At 35.2% G+C, this 18,182-nt stretch overlaps 2 protein-coding genes and 1 long non-coding RNA gene across 3 annotated transcripts; 2 read left to right on the top strand and 1 right to left on the bottom strand.

The window, feature by feature from the left end:
- The first annotated feature begins 811 nt into the window (after window positions 1-811).
- LOC107861758 (ESCRT-related protein CHMP1A) lies at window positions 812-1,765 on the top strand. Its single transcript, XM_016707125.2, has one exon. The coding sequence runs from the start codon at window positions 999-1,001 to the stop codon at window positions 1,608-1,610; it is 612 nt and encodes a 203-aa protein (XP_016562611.1). The 5' UTR covers window positions 812-998; the 3' UTR covers window positions 1,611-1,765.
- Window positions 1,766-6,473: 4,708 nt separating this feature from the next.
- On the bottom strand, window positions 6,474-17,423 carry LOC107861757 (40S ribosomal protein S15a-5). Its single transcript, XM_016707124.2, has 3 exons — window positions 17,091-17,423; window positions 16,213-16,373; window positions 6,474-6,826 (listed from the first exon to the last, which is right to left on the bottom strand). Exons 1-3 carry the CDS (start codon window positions 17,218-17,220, stop codon window positions 6,728-6,730), a joined length of 390 nt encoding a protein of 129 aa, XP_016562610.1. The 5' UTR covers window positions 17,221-17,423; the 3' UTR covers window positions 6,474-6,727.
- LOC124885250 lies at window positions 13,827-16,545 on the top strand. Its single transcript, XR_007054000.1, has 2 exons — window positions 13,827-14,050; window positions 16,143-16,545. It is a non-coding gene; the product is annotated as an uncharacterized LOC124885250 (long non-coding RNA).
- Window positions 17,424-18,182: the final 759 nt, after the last annotated feature.

Here is an 18,182-nt window from a genome sequence, read left to right as displayed (position 1 = left end):
TTATTTTGTCATTTTTGCAAAATTTACAACAAAATGAGTATATCAGGATAGAAAAATAGTTCAATTATATTTTTAAAATTTTTATTGATACTACGTTAAAAATAGAAAAATAAATTTATCCTAATAAATTTATACTACGATAAATTTCTAAACTATATTAATTTATACTATAAATTTTATCCTAATAAATTTAGTATTTGAAAATCAATTTATAATAAACGGCTTATACTATATAAACGGCTTAAACGGCTAATTGTGTAACTTTGGGAATTATTAATATTATGCATTATTATTATTTCTTGTATAATAATAATAGCTGTTTATTATACTATATATTTAAATAATATTTTCTTAATACATAATATATGTACCTTAAATTCATTAATCATTCTTGTATAAATCAATTTTAGTTGTTTAATGAATTTGGGGAATAGAAAAAAGTTATTGCATTGATTAAGAAAATTTGAAGGAAATTTATTTAAGAAAAAACTCATAAAACTATCTAAGTCTTTTCATAATTATGATAAAAAAATTATGACCATTCAACACTAACCCTTAACTCTAGTATCCTCAACAATAATATTAATATAACCATCACTCTCCGATAAAACTTACCTTTAACCCTTTGACACACATTCTTCCTAACGAGGAATATGAAGGACATAAATAAACGCGCCTAAGATAATACCCACGTCAATGTAGGAAGTGATGGGACTCGCACAACGGTCGACTCATCTCATGGGCCCACCACCGCGTGTTTCAGTAATCCAACGACTCATATTATCGAAATAAACAACGCCACAATTGTTTCTGACCGTAGATGATCATTAGTAAGAAAGCGAGTAGTAGCCTATACAATTCCTAATCAGGTAATTTCCAGGAAAATATCTGTCTACGAGCCCTATAAAAAAAACACAAAGTAGATAAGAAATTGATCAAATCAAAAGGTCAAATTCCCCAAATTTGAAAGCGTTAATCGGCGGATCTAGATCAGCGAGATGGGGAATACAGAGAAATTGATGAACCAAATCATGGAGCTGAAATTCACATCAAAAAGTCTTCAACGCCAAGCCAAAAAATGTGAAAAAGACGAAAAAGCCGAGAAGCTTAAGGTGAAGAAAGCGATCGAGAAAGGTAACATGGACGGCGCTAGAATTTACGCCGAGAACGCAATCCGCAAGCGCAGCGAACAGATGAATTATCTCCGTTTATCTTCTCGTCTCGATGCCGTTGTGGCTCGATTGGATACACAGGCGAAAATGAATACGATTAGTAAGTCAATGGGTAGTATCGTAAAATCACTTGAGTCGTCGCTGAATACTGGTAACCTCCAGAAGATGTCGGAGACGATGGATCAATTTGAGCGGCAGTTCGTTAATATGGAAGTTCAAGCTGAGTTTATGGAGAGTTCAATGGCTGGAAGTACGTCGTTGTCGACTCCGGAGGATCAGGTTAACAGTTTGATGCACCAGGTGGCTGATGATTATGGACTTGAAGTTTCTGTTGGGCTTCCACAAGCAGCTGGTCATGCTATTCCTACTAAGGAAAGTGAGAAGGTTGATGAGGATGATCTAACTAGGCGCCTTGCTGAGCTGAAGGCGCGTGGTTAAATGAGGCTGCGCAATTGAACTATTAATGTGACATAGTATGTGGTGTTCTCTATATTTGCTACTGAAAATTGAACGTCGTTGATATACATTTTAACTCTCTTTTGTTGTTGGAGTTACTTTGTTTTACCTAACGGTTTGCAAAATTTGTGTGTTTATACTTTAGTGTGCATGTTGCTAATGTTGTCTGGTTAATTTATCTGTACGTAACCTTTGAGGTTATGGTGTTGGATTGCAGGATTCTTACCTGGGAAGACAAAGCTATCTGATTGGTATAGTAGTTCATCTGTATGGAACAGAGGATTGAAATTAGAATAGTGTTGGGAGTCCCACATCGGTGGATTAAAGGTCCCTGGTCTTATGGTCTTGGGCAATACTCCCCTCATGAGCTAGCTTTTGAGGTTGAGTTAGGCCCAAGATCCATTTCTTTAACAAATAGATCCATGCTTAGATAAAAGAAAATAAATATGAGGGCCCTTCTTTTTGGATGGGGAGGGTGTAGGAGAATAAGAATGGATGCTTCGTTCTATACAAGCTTGATATTTGTTGTCTCAAGCTAATCTTGAAAAGTTCTAATTGGTTATAGCATACTTTTAGCATTTCTTCCCGCGTGAGCTACCGAAATATCCTTTTCACTTTTAACTTTCAGCCATGCGTTTCTTTGTGATGACAACAAACAATTAATATTGTGGAACTGGATGTAGACAAACAATGAAATGTATGGAACTGGATTTCATAGCTGGTACTTAAGTTAAATGGATTGACTTCACTTTTTTTCAGCCAGAAAAAGCATTATTATTGGTAGGAAAACATCTATGAATATTGCATGACTCACATGTCATAATTTTTGCAATTTGATATTGACAGCAGTTTTGAAATGCTGATGGCACGGGTTGAGCTTAAATGAAGTAGTGAGGATTCACTAGCCGATCCCAAATTGTTTGAAATTGAGGTGCAGATGTTGTTGCTTTTCTTTTTTTTTTTGGGGGGGGGGGGGGGGGGGGGGGGGGGGTTTGATGCTATATTCACAAGTTTGTATGCAGCTAAAATTCCTGGTTAAGTTCAACCACACACCAATTTGATATGCTCTCATAGTTCTAGTTAGCTGACTGTATCATATTATTCTTACTATTAACAAATTAGATAGTTGTACACTGCACTGTAAAATCATCCGTCTTATCAGTTCAAGTCCGTGAGAGTGAAGTGGATAACATATTGCACAAATGCATTTTTTTCAATTGGAAAGTCCTGCAGAGCTGACTTTGCATTGGGATTCTTACAATTTCAATTTAACTTTGCAGATCAAGCTTTTGTTAATATTACAAGTTAGATTTTGTGTGTGAGAGAGAGAGAGAGAGGAGAAAGGCATCTGTAGTCTGTTCCCATGTGTAACTTACACATAGGTCCATAGTATCATCTGGGACAATAGCTCGAGAGATAATATAATTGCTGCTGGAGCTGTTGTCTTTGTCTTTGTGGAAAGCATCTTGCATGGTCTGTGAGCTTAGGTAATAAAATTATGGTCAAGTGTTTAAGGCAGAAAATTGCTACAATTCTGCATAGACAGCACCAGGTATGAACCGGAGAAGTACCAGTGCAAGGTGAGCATGGCCTAGTAATGGCTTAATAGAAGTCCTATGTGTCAATGTGCATGTGATTGTGATAAGAGAAATGTGTTTTATGTGCTTGTATTTGAGTGATATAGGCTGTTGACAATTGATGTGAATTCCGGTCCATGTTGTACCCCCCACTGTAGCTATCTTCATATAATTAGGGTATTAGAGCCATATGAACTATTTTACTTGATCAGAAAAAGGAAAGGGATAACAAAAGGAAGACGAGAACCATATGTACTGGGTAGAGTCTTGCCTTCTTTGGTTGCTGTATCCTGGAACACTAAATTGGAGCGACTTCATGTTGAGCAACAAAATCAGAAAACGACATTGTGCTAAGCTAATTTATTGATAGTTCTTACTAGCTTGCGAAACTAAGTTTTTTATAGGATTTAATATTTATAGAATTGTGTTGTCGGCACTTGTATCGGTGTGAATAGTTAAGATTTCCTGTTGGTTGACTTCAAGCATCTGTCATGCATGTAGCTAAGATGATAAAAGGAATACAAAAAGCGTAAGTATTATGAGCAACCAGCTAAGTTTTCCTTGAGTTTAGTATGCATACAATTGGAAGAGTTTGAGATAATGCATGACTCAGACATAGTAGTTTTTTGCAAAATGCTTCGGATGGCAACTTTAAACATGTTGCACTTGGGGATGAGGGTGAGGGTGCTTTGTGGAACTTTTTATTGCAAGTCTACAAGTGGCAAACGCCCTTTTATCCGATGGCCTGTCCGAAGAATACGTTTTAAACAACAGAGAGAAAATCCGTGGATTCATATTTTATCCCTGTAAGTGTTTCTACATTACAGCAGTTGGGTGGAGCGGGATTTAGGGTCCGTTCGCGTCTTTTCTCGACTCAATCTAAACGTTGGGAAAGATTAAAGGCTGCCTGTTGCAAGCCAAACCGGTCACCTCCTTAGAGTATCCCAAGTGAGTCTTTCTTCTTGTCTCTGTCAGTAGGATGGCACAGGGCATATTTGGCTAGACGGAGAGATCAGAATATCCACACTCGATCTTCAGTCTACTTCAAAGGCAAGAGGGAGTGCATCTTGGTTGCTACGCTCCCTGCGGGTAATAGCAAGAGAGTGAATAACGAATGATCCTCCAAACTCAAAGAGTGATTGAGTCCGACTCAAGCGAGTGAGTGAAAGGCGTGTCAAGAGAGTGAGTTCGACTCGCGAACGATCAACAAGTGAAGGACCGATCCTTTTGCGCCAATACTGTTGCGAGACTGGTACTTGGCGGCTCACGAGCAACATATAGACTAAGGTTGCCCATCACTCCCTCGCTCTTTTTTGAAGGCCCTTTCAATTCTCTTTCGAGTATGCTTCCTCCATAAGAACACTGAACGCCCCAGCTTCACAGAGCAGCTCTGTCCCCAGCCATCCAGCAGAAGAACGAGGAGAGAAAGGAAGTGAAGTGCCTCCTTTCGGACCTTCGGACTGTTGGGAGGGGCATCGTCATTGTCGGTTCCGACTCAACCGTGCTATGGGAAGGTTTCGGGCGCTAGAGCGGCACTTAACACAATCTCATTCACGAACTGTCGGGTGTCGATTAAGTGCTTGGCGGGCACTATGTTCGTCCACCCGCCGCCTTCGGTCAACTCAAACAAGAGGTCAGGAAGGACATTGTTGAAGACATTGTTGAAGGCTCACTGAGTGCTTCTAGGTTAAAGGGAAGCACTAGACTCACTCCACGGGAACTCGCTTTTCGGTTTGCTTCAGATTTGGCATTCATTCCCTGGAAGAAGAGCTGGGCAAAGACTAAGGGAATATCTTTTCATCGCTATAAGGCAGATGAAGTTCGACATCAATAAAGAGAAAGACTTTTTTCTAAAATGCGTCATCCCATCTTTCATGCTTCTGGTTCCATGGAAGGTGAAAGGGCCAGGGACAATGGTGCTTTCTAGTTCGTATCTGTGGGGCGCCCTATCGCCCTAAATCCACTTGGGGATGAGGGTGAGGGTGCTTTGTGGAACTTTTTATTGCAAGTCTACAAGTGGCAAAAGTTCCAGATAAATTACTCACTTCTCTGAATCTTCTCATAGTTCTAGTGAGCTGACTGTTCCATCTATTTAGATTAAAGGTATATCAGAGAAAGAAGTGGTTAACTTACTGCATACATAAATTTTCATTTGGGAAGTTCATAATGCGAAAAAGTTCTTTTTAACTTGATAATAACTTCATGTCCTCTTGACTTGCATTCTACGGCTCTGTATTTGATCATTCATAATTGGAGAATTTTTACTTTTGCAATTCAGGTAAGTTAATTTACTGGTTGAGTTGTTTTGTGCTGATGAGTGCGCTCATAACAACGGGTGGAGGTGCTCATTCTTTGCCCAGCTCTGGGTCAGTAATTAATCTTTCTTTGCCCAGCTCTCTGGGTCAGTAATTAATCTTTATGTTTTAAGGTAGAAGGTCGTTAACAAGCTATTATGTTTAATAGCTAAGCAACCAAGAATCAAACTGCAACTTTCATCCGATCTGCATTTCATAGACTGCTAGAAGAGAACGAAGTCGTGTCCTGCTTGTTTTGTGGGGTAGTGATTTATTCTATGGTTATCCGTTAGTATCGAATGAAGCATGAGGTCTCGCGTTTAAATTCCACCGAAGGCAATATTGGTAGTCGGAGTTACCATATACTTCATGAATTTAGGTGAGATATACACAAGCGGGAACACCCCCCCCCCCCCCCCCCCCCCAAAAAAAAAAAAGAAAAAAAAAAAGAAAAAAAAAATGGTTTTCTGCTATTTATAGAGTAGAGGCATCCAAAGTTCGTATCAAATATTTCTTTTAGCAGGGGCAATCAGGAAATGGGAGCAATCCGTACCGCGAAGTGGAGGTTGAATACTTGATGGAACGAATTCGAAGCAGCACCAAGAAGAAAGTGGGGGGGTTTTGGCTGATGGGCGATTTTAGTTACGTGCTAGCGATTTTGATGCCATCTTAAATTTTAGAATTTTTTTAGGTTAAGTTGCATCGGTTGATGAGTTTGTTATCCAGGGTATTAAGAGTTGCATTACGGGATGTCTGATCTCTGATGTGCAATGTTGGCTGGGCTAATATTGGAGTCTATATTCGGCCACGATTACAACACAACATACCCAGGGTAATCTCAAGATTATATCCAAAAATTCATGTACATCTTTCTGAGATTTAGGCCCCCATACGACGCGGTTTTAGATCACAAAATTTTTTTTTCTCCAATGCTCTCATCATATATCCCCCTTCATATTAAAATTACGAGGACAGGCACTAAACATTCTCATAGATTATGGACACAAACATTTTGACTCAGTCTCCGCATCAAAAGCTCAGAAGTATAACTGAAGACGAGCAAATAGAGAAATTTAACAGGAATTCTCATGTTTTTATTCCCTATTGGCAATCCACTTTCAGTTAGGGCCTTTGGAGAGGCAAGGCTGCTTTTATGTTTGAAACTTCCTTGCCAGACGCAAGCCACAATGTACAAAACAGATGACATCAGAACCATGTCCGAACTTGTTTAATAAAAGTAGCCAAGAACCTGTCCACCCACATTTTGCCGCTGAGCTTCTTCGTGATCCAAAACTCCGTTTGGTGTTGTAATTACAACATATCCCCACTGCAAGAAGAGGAATAGATCAATACCCTCTATCAATAGGAAATAAAAAAAATAGTATTAAGTTGTTGGTCATAAGTCAGAAGAGGTGGTGAAAAGAACCTGACTTGGATAGTTGGATGTTAAAGCAAATTATCAATTAAGGTTTTAATGCAAAGGATAAAGCAAGATTGAAAATAAAAACATTTAAGGTGGCAGGTATACATGCGTCTAACAAAGTTCAAAGGTCAATGACACATGTAGTTGCGGCAGTAATGGCTGAGTTCTCAAGCGTAAGCTTTCATTATCTTCAAACAAACTTGTGTTTTATTTAGATGAAAAAATAAATCTAAATGGAACTTTGGAAAAACTTATGTTGACGGACAAGAAGAATAGAAGGAAGATAAATGTAGCCTATGCCTATACACTGCGAGAAAAGCAAAGAACTGAAAACATAATCTCTGCTAGTGTAACTTAAATTCGGCACAGCATGCAACTTGAAGATACGTATACACAATGCAAATATGAACTTTTACAAGCATCCTCAATGATGTTTCAATAGTAAACTATTGTAACTTGAGGACTCCTTGTGGGTATAATACGTTTGGAAAATGGTGGTGTAATCTCAGTAGCACGTCTAACAATAGCTTTTTCTGGTCAAAGATGCTTCCTTCTGCTTCATTATCCCAGTATAGAAAGATGGCTGAAAATGAATATTTTGGATCGAGAAACAATAAGCGGTTGGTCTGAAAGTGGAGACAAATGACTATCCTTTCCACAGGTTTTGGTAGAGCAGGAACTCAACAGAAAGCAGCAGGCAAAGAAATAAAGAATGTGGTAAATGGATAGATATACCGTCAGATCTGGTTTTGAAAGCACAGACAGTATATTCAGAAACTGGTAAAGAAGAAATAAAAAATAAATGCATCAGCAAGAGGAAGTTGTTGATCTGTTGGTTGCACAAATTTGGTCTACAGCAAATGCAGCAGAGAGTATAAATTAGCTCAGTTCGCCTCAATATACAATATGCAAAAGAGCTTCATAATAAAACAGGTTATGCAACACAGCCTTAGTTTGACAGCAATTATTTTTAGTACATCACTGACACTTCACAGATCTAGGAAGGTAGGCGGGCAAGACTCTTCATATCTCACAAGTTCACATTTATCGAGAAATGTTTCATTCGCAAGGTATTTTATGTGTATTTCATTCCTAAGTGAAATTGCAAAGTTGTGTTTCCTTCCGGTAATGAGAATTTGTTAAATATGTATTTTATGTCTACCCGTAACAGCAAAGTACCGAGCTTCCTCCAGGACCCAGGTAACGAGAATTAGCCATATTAATATGACAACTAATACCCATTAGGGCAGATTTCATGGACATATGGAAGCATTACGTTTTCATTTACAGTAAGCAAACATCTGATGTATAAAGTGAGAATGAGGGAGCAAGAACCGAATATGGTATAAGTACCTAATGATGGTAAATAACACATCCGTACTTGATACAAAATTGAATATCTAAGGAGTCAGCCTTCTCTATTTGCACTTAAAACTATGATCGAGTAAGAATATCTAAGGAGTCAGCCTTCTCTATTTGCACTTAAAACTATGATCAAGATAAGAAATTATCGTCTATGATATATATCCACATATACATGAATTCCAAACCTAAAATATTTAAAAAGAACATGATAAGCTGTCATTGCAGTATTTGCTAGTTAGGATGCTGCTATTGCAGCTCAATAGAATATCCACTTGTCCAGACCATACAGTCATCATGGAGGTGACTACACCAGAAGAAGTGTTTAAGATTGGCAAATTGATGAGGTAGAAAGATTGTATCACGAACTTTAAAGACTGCACAATATGGAGAGGAAGATAAGATGATACAAAGGATCCCCACCACCTTCAAGGAGCTTTCCATGAAGCCCCACACCAGTTTTATGTTTAGTGGAGGTTGTGGAACATCTTTTCCTACATTATAGTTTAGTATTGGGGCTATGATCTCCATTCTCAGCATACAACAGGTCCACTACCTTAAAACACCTCTAATAATAGCAAGAAGCATTCTCACCGAGAAAAAAACCCACACTGCTAGGGAAAAAGTTAACATTCTGCTCTTATTTTGTACATGTATTTTTCAAAAATTTAAGAACATCAAAATGCAACAACAACAACAACAACAACAACATACCCAATGTATTCCCACCTAGTGGGGTGGGGTCTGGGGAGGGTAGAGTGTACGCAGACCATACCACTACCTCAAGAGAAGTAGAGAGGCTGTTTCCGATAGACCCCCGGCTTAGGACCAATAACAGTATAACAAATATAAAAAGTAAGCGCATATAAACTAATATGGTACACAAAACAAACTAATAGTATAACAAAACACAAAAATAAGTGTATAATAAACTAGTACGGGATGCAAAAAAGCCAACACCACTAGCCCCAAACTACAGCCACAACACTACGAACCAGAAACTCCAGACCCAAAGGAGCACTCCCTTATTACTACCTCCGCGCTCCTACCCCCTAACCCTCTACCCTATTTCCGTGTCCTCCACACCCTCCTATCAAGGGACATGTTCTCTGTAAGTTATAATTGCTCCATATCATGCCTAATCACCTCCCTCCAATATTTCTTCGATCTACCTCTTGCCCGCCTAAAACCATCCCTAGCTAGAGTCTCGCACCTCCGCACTGGAGCATCAGGGCCCCTCCTCATCACATGCCCAGTTCCTAGCCTAAAGATGAGAATTGTGAATGGATTTGTGTTCCAAAGTGAACATGTCTGTATAACCTTAATCCTATAATTATTAAGGTGTCTATAAGGCATGATTTCTCAAGTAGATACTTATACAGATGTCCTAAAGACGTCTAAATAGTGATTTCCAAAAGAAATCCGTATCTCTTGGTTGTCATAAGTTATGACATGAGTATGAAAGATATAGATCTTAGTACCTGAACGGGAATGTTTTTATTATTATTGGTCACACCCCTTACTACTACATGCGATCCTTTTTCCGTGCGTATATATCCCCCCACTTTGGTATCAGAGCTTAGTTAGTTAATTTTATAATTTTGTTTTTTATTTTTTTTGTGTGTTACTTAAAGTATTAAATATGTCAGAAAGTAAAGCATTTGAAAAACTTGAATTAGCGGAACGTACATATAAGATAAATGAGAATAGATTACCATTAGATTCATATCTTAAATATCCACCATATACACATGCAACATTTATGCCCTATGTAGTATCTGGAGATGCAGGTTTTGCAGAGCATAGACAACTTAATTGGACAAATAAATTATTATGGAATAAATTTGGAAAATTATCAACTAGAGATAAGGAAGTATTATTAAAACCAGATCACATTATTTCCAATAAGGAAAAAGATATACTTAGTGAAGAAGCAAAAAGAATTATAAATGAAAAATTAGAAGATAGAAAGAAATATATACAAGAGTTAGATCAGTCTTTAGACTATAAATTATGGAAACAACAGAAAGAAAATGAAGAAATGAAAAAAGATTTATTAAAGCAGATAGAAGAATTGAAGAAAGAAGTTCAAAGTTTGAAAAGACAATCACAAGGTCCTATTACACCTAGTAATACTTATACAATAAATATGATTAGTGAATTTGAAAAATATTTAACATGGGAAAGATTAGAAAATTTTAAAAGACATGAGCAAAATTCGCAACAAAAGATAAGTACTATTTTAGATAACACATATAGTATAAATAATAATTTAGAAATGATTTATAAAGAAGTTAAAAAACCAGATCCAACTAGACGATATGAAACAATTATGGAAACACCAGCTTATGAAAGATTTGTACAACGACAAAAACAAAAAGAATATGAGGATGAATTAAAAGCTAAGAAAAATGCTGAATATGAAGAATTTATAGAATGGAAAAAACAACAAAAACTTTTGAAGGGAAAAGAAAAATTAGAAAAAGAAGAAGATATACCATCTTTTCTAAGAGAAGAACCAGTACAAATAAAAGAAGATCCAACAACTCAACTACTAGAAATGATGAAAGAAATCAGAAAAGAATTAGATGAAATTAAGGAAAAACAACGCCAGAAAGAAGAAGAAAAAGTAAATACTATCCAACAAGAAGAAGAATTAGACCCAGATGATTTAGAACCAGAATTGTCAAAATTAGAAATTAATAAAGTTGAAAGAGAAGAAACTGAAGAAGAAATTCTATCAGAAAAAGAAGAAGAAATTATATCAGAAGAAGAAATTACACAACCAGATGAGTATATAAATGTAAAAATTGAGCAAGATGAATACAAGTATCAAGATGAACCTAGAACTTATAAACCTAGAGATCACTATTACCGGGGAGAAATTAGAAGACAACGAGCATATAAAGAACCTAGTTATAGGAGATCAGAATATATAAATAATAGAAGAGAACAATTTGAACCAACTTACAAAAGCAATTTAGACACAGCAATAACAGCAAATGGAGAAATATTAAGTTTAGATTGTGTAACACCTACAGAAGCAGAAGAAAGAATACAAAAATGGACACAAGCAATGAGTATAGCAATAGTAAAACAAAATACGAATAATGAAGATACGAAAAAATTTATAACAAGAACATTTATAGGAAACATAAAAGAATGGTATGAGAATTTGACAGAAGATGCAAAAAATAAATTAGATGGACAAAGATCTTTAGCAACATTACAATTTTATGAATTAGCTATAAGAGCAGAATTTGGTAAACTAGGAATTGAATCAGAAGTAGATAAACAAAATCAAAAACAAAGAATAGCAAGACAAAATATACAACAACTTATGATATGCAACATGGCACATGAAAATCTTAAAGCTTATTATTGTGAATTTTCAGACTATTTCCATAGTGCAGGATATACAAAGGAAGAACTTGAAGGAGTACTTGATTTATTTTATATAAAGTTACCTCAACCTTGGGGAGCAACTATATTAGATTCATTTAAGCAGAAAATAAAACCAAATATTACAATAGATAGTTTAGGAACAAGAATGGCTTATTTAGAACAAAGTATAAGGGAAAAATGTCAAGAAAATTGGTTAGCAAAAACAGCTAGAAAAATAGATAAAATGAAACCAGAATTAGATTGCAAATATTATGAAGTAGGAAAGTATGGATGCAATACATCTAGAAATTACAAAATTAGGAGAAAATATAAAAGAAAAAAGTACAAACCTATTAAACGATATGATTATGTAAGACAAGGTATTAAGAAAAAATATTATCGACCGAAAAAATATATGAGAAGAAAAAATTATCAAAACAAAAAATCATGTACTTGTTTCAATTGTGGAGAAATTGGTCACATTAGTACAAATTGTAAAAAACCCAGGAAAATTCCAGGAAAAAATATAAACAATATATTTGGTTACAAAATTACAGAAGAACAGGAACAAGTTGAATATCAATTACAAGATGATGATATATTATATATCAGTGATGATGAAATATGTGAAGAAATATTTACAGATAATGAGTATATAGATACTGAAAATTGGTATAGTGATGATACCGATTATGAAAATTATGTATATATGATTACGGAAGAAAAAGATACAGATTTACCAGAATCAAGTATAATCAGAGAATATAACAATCCACAAGAAAGAAAAATACAAAAATTAATTTTTGATAAAGATAAATACAATCAGATTATTTCAAAAGATTTAGACCTCAAAAAGACAGATATTTTCAAAAATGACCAAATTAAAAAACTATTTCAAAAAGAAAAAATAGAATATTATGTGATTTCAGACCAAGAAGAAGCTATTGATGTACAAATTATAGAAGGAAAAACTAATATTCTTGCAGATTATTTGAGCAGATATGGAACAAATCATGCAACAGATGCTTGATGAGATGAAAAAATTGAGTACGAAAGTAGATCAATCGAACAACAAAGTGGAAACACTTGAGCAAGAAAAAGTTATGAAAGAAAAAATAGAAAAACAAAAGCAAGATGAGATTAATCTTGTAGCAAGAGCCAAAATTATGAAATATGGCAAGGATGAGAAAAAAGAAAAAGAAATTGAAAAAGAAGCAGAGCAACTATGGAAGAAAATAGTTAGAGAAGGAAAAAAGAAAGTTGAAATTCTGGAAAAAGAAAATATATGTGGAAAATACATTGAGTATTTAACCACAACTATGAACTACTTGAACAATAAGCATATGGAAATTGATGAATTATATTCTGTCACTGATTATAATAAATTAGTTGCAGACAAACATACAAACCAAGATCTAGTAAAATCAGCATATGAATATGGATTATTACATGTATACTATATAGAAGATCCATCACAGATGAAAATCTTTGATGAAGAAATACAAACAGCATATACAAGATTTAGACAAATCAGTAAAGCAGCACTTATATATATGAGAATATATTCAACATTCGCAGAACCCCATGCGAAAGGAAGTATTATACCAAAAATAGAAGCAATTAAATTTGGTATTACATATCAGAAAATTAGTTATGAAGATGTATATCTTCAGAAAAATATAGAAGACATCAGATCAATGATTCAGCAGAAGAAGGCAATACAAATGTTAAACATAGCATCAGAATTACGAGCTATGGAAGGAAGAATTTGGGTATACACGAATAACAACAACATGATCATTTACAGTCCCAGCAATTCAAAGAATACACAAGTTATGGAGATATCAGACGAATGGCAAAAGAAATTAATTAGTCCAGAAGTCAACACTCCAAAATGCAAAATTCAAAATCCTTGTATTACGCAGGAAACATTAATTATATTATGCAAAATCGCCAGAAGAAATATCAATCTCAAACATAGTTGCAGCATATGCAGCAAAGGAAAAGAAGTAGAATTTTCAAAACCAATTCTACCAGAGGAAACCAGCATCAGCAATGACGACATAATGGAAGAAATCGTAAGCAATAACGAAATAGGTGATAAGGACATAAAGATGAAAGAAGTGGACCACAAGAAGACAGCCGAATAAAGCAAGTGTCGGCAAAGAAAAGTAAAAGATAAGGTACGAAGGAAATAATGGAGGACAGCTGTATGGCCAACAGTGACGGACTCCAAAATTTTATATTTTCTAGTTTATAGTTTTATCTATAAATAGAGTAGTTTGTTTTTGTAAGAGGCATCACTTGGAAATCGAGAAACCTACTCTCATATCCAAAATCCTCTCTAGTATAGTTTGAAGTTTTCAAGTTTCAGCAAATATTGTAAGTTTTCTTATTTTAATAAAAAGTTTGTTTTCTTTTAATTATGTGTGAGTAGTTTACTTTAGTTCCCTTAGGGGAACAGATTTTTATCAATCATACTCAAACCATGATTAATTTAAGATAAAGGTTGATACAGAGATCTTTAATCTCTAAGTCATCTAGAGGCAAAGTTTGAGGCCGTGAAGTACCCGTTTGAGGCGTGTGAAGCCGTGTTTAGGGGTAGAAGTGCCAAGTTCCAAGCCTAAAGATGAGAATTGCGAATGGATTTGTGTTCCAAAGTGAACATGTCTGTATAACCTTAATCCTATAATTATGAAGGTGTCTATAAGGCATGATCTTCTCAAGTAGATACTTATACAGATGTCCTAAAGACGTCTAAATAGTGATTTCCAAAAGAAATCCGTATCTCTTGGTTGTCATAAGTGATGACATGAGTATGAAAGATATAGATCTTAGTACCTGAACGGGAATGTTTTTATTATTATTGGTCACACCCCCTACTACTACATGCGATCCTTTTTCCGTGCGTATATATCCCCCCACTTTAGCCTCACTTCTCACAACTTATCCTCCAACCGAGGCAACTCCCACCTTCTCCCGAATAATCTTATTCCTCACCCTATCTTTCCTGGTATGTCCACACATCCATCACAACATTCGCATCTCCGCCACCTTCACCTTTTGGATGTGGGAGTTCTTAACTGACCAACACTCCGCTCCACACAACATAGCCGTTCGGACTACCACTCTATAGAACTTACCTTTAAGCTTCGGGGGCACCTTCTTATCACAAAGAACTCCCGAAGCGAGCCTCCACTTCAACCACCCTGCCCCAATACGATGCGTGACATTCTCGTCAATCTCACCATTACCCTAAATTATAGACCCTAGATACTTGAAACTTTCTCTCTTCTGGATGGCCTGAGAGTCTAGCTTCACAACCACTCTATCTTCTTGCGACATATCACTGAACTTACACTCCAAGTACTCTGTCTTGGTTCTACTTAACCGAAAACCTTTAGATTCAAGCGTTTGTCTCCAAATTTTCAACTTATCATTAATCCACCCTGAGTCTCGTCGATCAGAACCACATCAAAATGCAATAGGATAAATATGAAAGGGGAGAAATAATAGAGCAAAATGATTCTTCTGATAAAATGGTTAGGGGACAAGAAATGCAAGTCATGTTAAACATAAGAGAAATAAGGATATGTGCTATAATACTTAGAGAAGGGGACTATGGTCCAAAACATTAACATAGCCAAACAGAGGAAAACTAAAGGCAGAGCTGAGCAGACTAGACTGGCACTTAGTGAACAATATAAATCAAACAGAGAGCAGAGAGAAGATATGAAATAGGATTTGCAAAATAGGAAGTACATTATATGAAGCAAAGCTTAGAATGGCACAACTCAAAATTAAAACTCAATGAACAATGATGCAGCATGTTTGATGGGTTTTTTTTTGTAACTGATGAGAGCTCGGTAGCATGGAGGAAAAAAAGTCCTACTTAGGGGGGATACAAACCTGACATGTTTGATAGCGCGCGTGTTTTATAATTCTAAACTCAATGAAAAATGATGCAGCTCATGTTGATGGTTTTTCTGTAACTGATGAGAGCTCAGTACATGGAGAGAAAAAAGTCCTCCTAAGGGGGAGGACACAAACCTGACGTGTTGATAGCGTGCAGGTTTTATAATTCCCAATTATTACATCAATTATCTTCTAACTTTACAATTACCCAATGACCTTTCAAAAACTAAAGAACAAAAAATCGTAACAGGATGAGATGAATTTGAAACATGAGAAATTATAGAGCAAAAATAACTTTATGAGAAACTGATTAGGGAAAAATACATGTACGTAATGAACCCAAAAAAGAAATGCAGGAAAATGCTAAAATACTTAAAAAGGGGGTAACCATCCAAGACCTAACATGTTCAAACAGAGGAAAAGCTAAAAGCAGCGGTGAACAGATTACCATTTGGTGAACAAAATTCAAACAGAGAACACATGAAACAGGAATTATATTATGAGCAAACGCCTAATATAGCATAACTGAAAATTCAAAACTCAATGAAAAATGATGCAGGTCATGTTTGGCGGCTTTCATATAACTGATGAGAGTTCCACAGCATAGAGTCTATGTGGAGAACACAAACCTGACGTGTAGGAAGCGTGAGTGTTTTATAATTCTCAATGGCCGCCGCCTTGATATCCTGTCTATAGGTGAGAGCTCGACAATCATTGACCCGTCCAAGCAATTGAACAGATATCTTACCAACTCTATGAGGATCATGCACTTGAAAGTCCTTAATATAACCTGATAATGCAGTTACAACGTAAGGAGACCAATATACTCTTATGATTTTAATAGGCTTATTTGATTATACACTCTTTTTGCCTTTTTTGATTGTTGTTACATATTGTTTCATATTGTATCATATTTTATTGTATCGTACTGTACTGTTTCAACGAATACAAAGTTTTGCATAGATTGTACTGTTTTCCTTCGTTATATAACATCACACGTCAATAATTTGAATAATATACCTAAAAGAAAAGTAGGGTACGATGTAGAGTTACTATAAGAAGGTAGGATAAATGATAAAATAAGATTATTAAATAATAAGTAAAGACACTGACAAAATGAAACCAAAAAAGATAAGGTAAGTACGCAATCACACCAAATCCGTCGTTACACAAATTGGAACTTTTATAGTTACTGAAGTACGGATTAAACGAACCAATACAATGAAATTTAAGTAATAGTCAAAACAAACATTATACTTAAACCAACAACACCATGCAATACATAACAAACATCCAAACGAGCTCTAATAAACATGATTTCTGTCAGATCGGATGAAGGATCTTAAATAGGAACACAATGGCGGCTCCTAGAATGATGAATAACACATTAAAATACATATTCAGCCTCTTGTTTACAGTAAACATTCAAAACCAAATAAATCTAAACATACGAATTCTAGATTGAAACTGAATTGAAGATTTTAGAGCTGAAAAATTAGGTAATAACCTCGATATTTCATGATTTGAAGGAAATTAGCAATGACATTGGAGACAGGTTGTAGCTCAGCAGAAGCAAATCCTCTCTTTTCTGCATTCACTATTGTCCTCAACGCGTCGTTCAATATTCTCCTTCCCATTTCGACTGTAAAATCCCCTTTCCAATTCCTAAAACCCTAGCACTAAATCTTCATTCGGTAAGACCCGAAATATTACTGATAGAAATTGATTGGGCCGTAATGGAAAATGGGCCAGGCTATAAAATTACTGGATCGCTCATTTTCTCTAAATGGTCCTGCGACGCTGTAAAATAAAAGCCAGTTTTATAAAAATAATTACATTTACATTGCCTATTAAATAAATATCAATTATAGCTTATATATATATGGTAAAAATTTACACGTACTCAGTGTATATATCAAATTAATATATGCATATAATGTGTTTGAATTTAGAGTTCATGTTACTTAATCATGATTAATTAAAATGTATTTTATTTAATTTAATTACTTAATCATAATAAAGAAAAATAGTTTGATGTATACACCAAAGGGCGAGTAAGTTTCTACCTATATATATATATATATAGTATTTACTGTAATGGCAGCTTTATATAACTACTCGTGCGTGAAACATGAAACAAACACAACACTAACGTGTGTTTAATGTTCCTATTTATTAGGTGAGTGTTTCGATCTTCCAACTTAGAAGTTATAGTTAATTTTTTGCTCTTCTTTTTAATTTAACATTTAATTTGTGCTTATCCTTCATACAATTTTCATTCATATACTTGGTATAAATTATGATTTAAACTACTTGGTATAAACATAATATGACCCAGTATATTCAAATATTTTACATTGCCATATACTTTATACTTTCAAGTAGTTCATATCGGTGTATAATTAATACATACAAGTTGTTAAAAATTATACTATCCCGTAGTTTATATTATATTTATACTACCAATTAATTTATATGGGTATATACTTTTTATATCCAAATAATTTATACTGCATCTATTCTATACTACTACCTAGATTATATTGGGGCATACTTTATACATTCAAATAATTTATATGAATCTATACTTTATGCATCC

Source organism: Capsicum annuum, chromosome 3 (assembly GCF_002878395.1).
Source record: "Capsicum annuum cultivar UCD-10X-F1 chromosome 3, UCD10Xv1.1, whole genome shotgun sequence".
NCBI lineage: Eukaryota > Viridiplantae > Streptophyta > Magnoliopsida > Solanales > Solanaceae > Capsicum > Capsicum annuum.
Note: the sequence above shows the minus strand (reverse complement) of the source record. Positions and strands in the feature narration are given on the sequence as shown.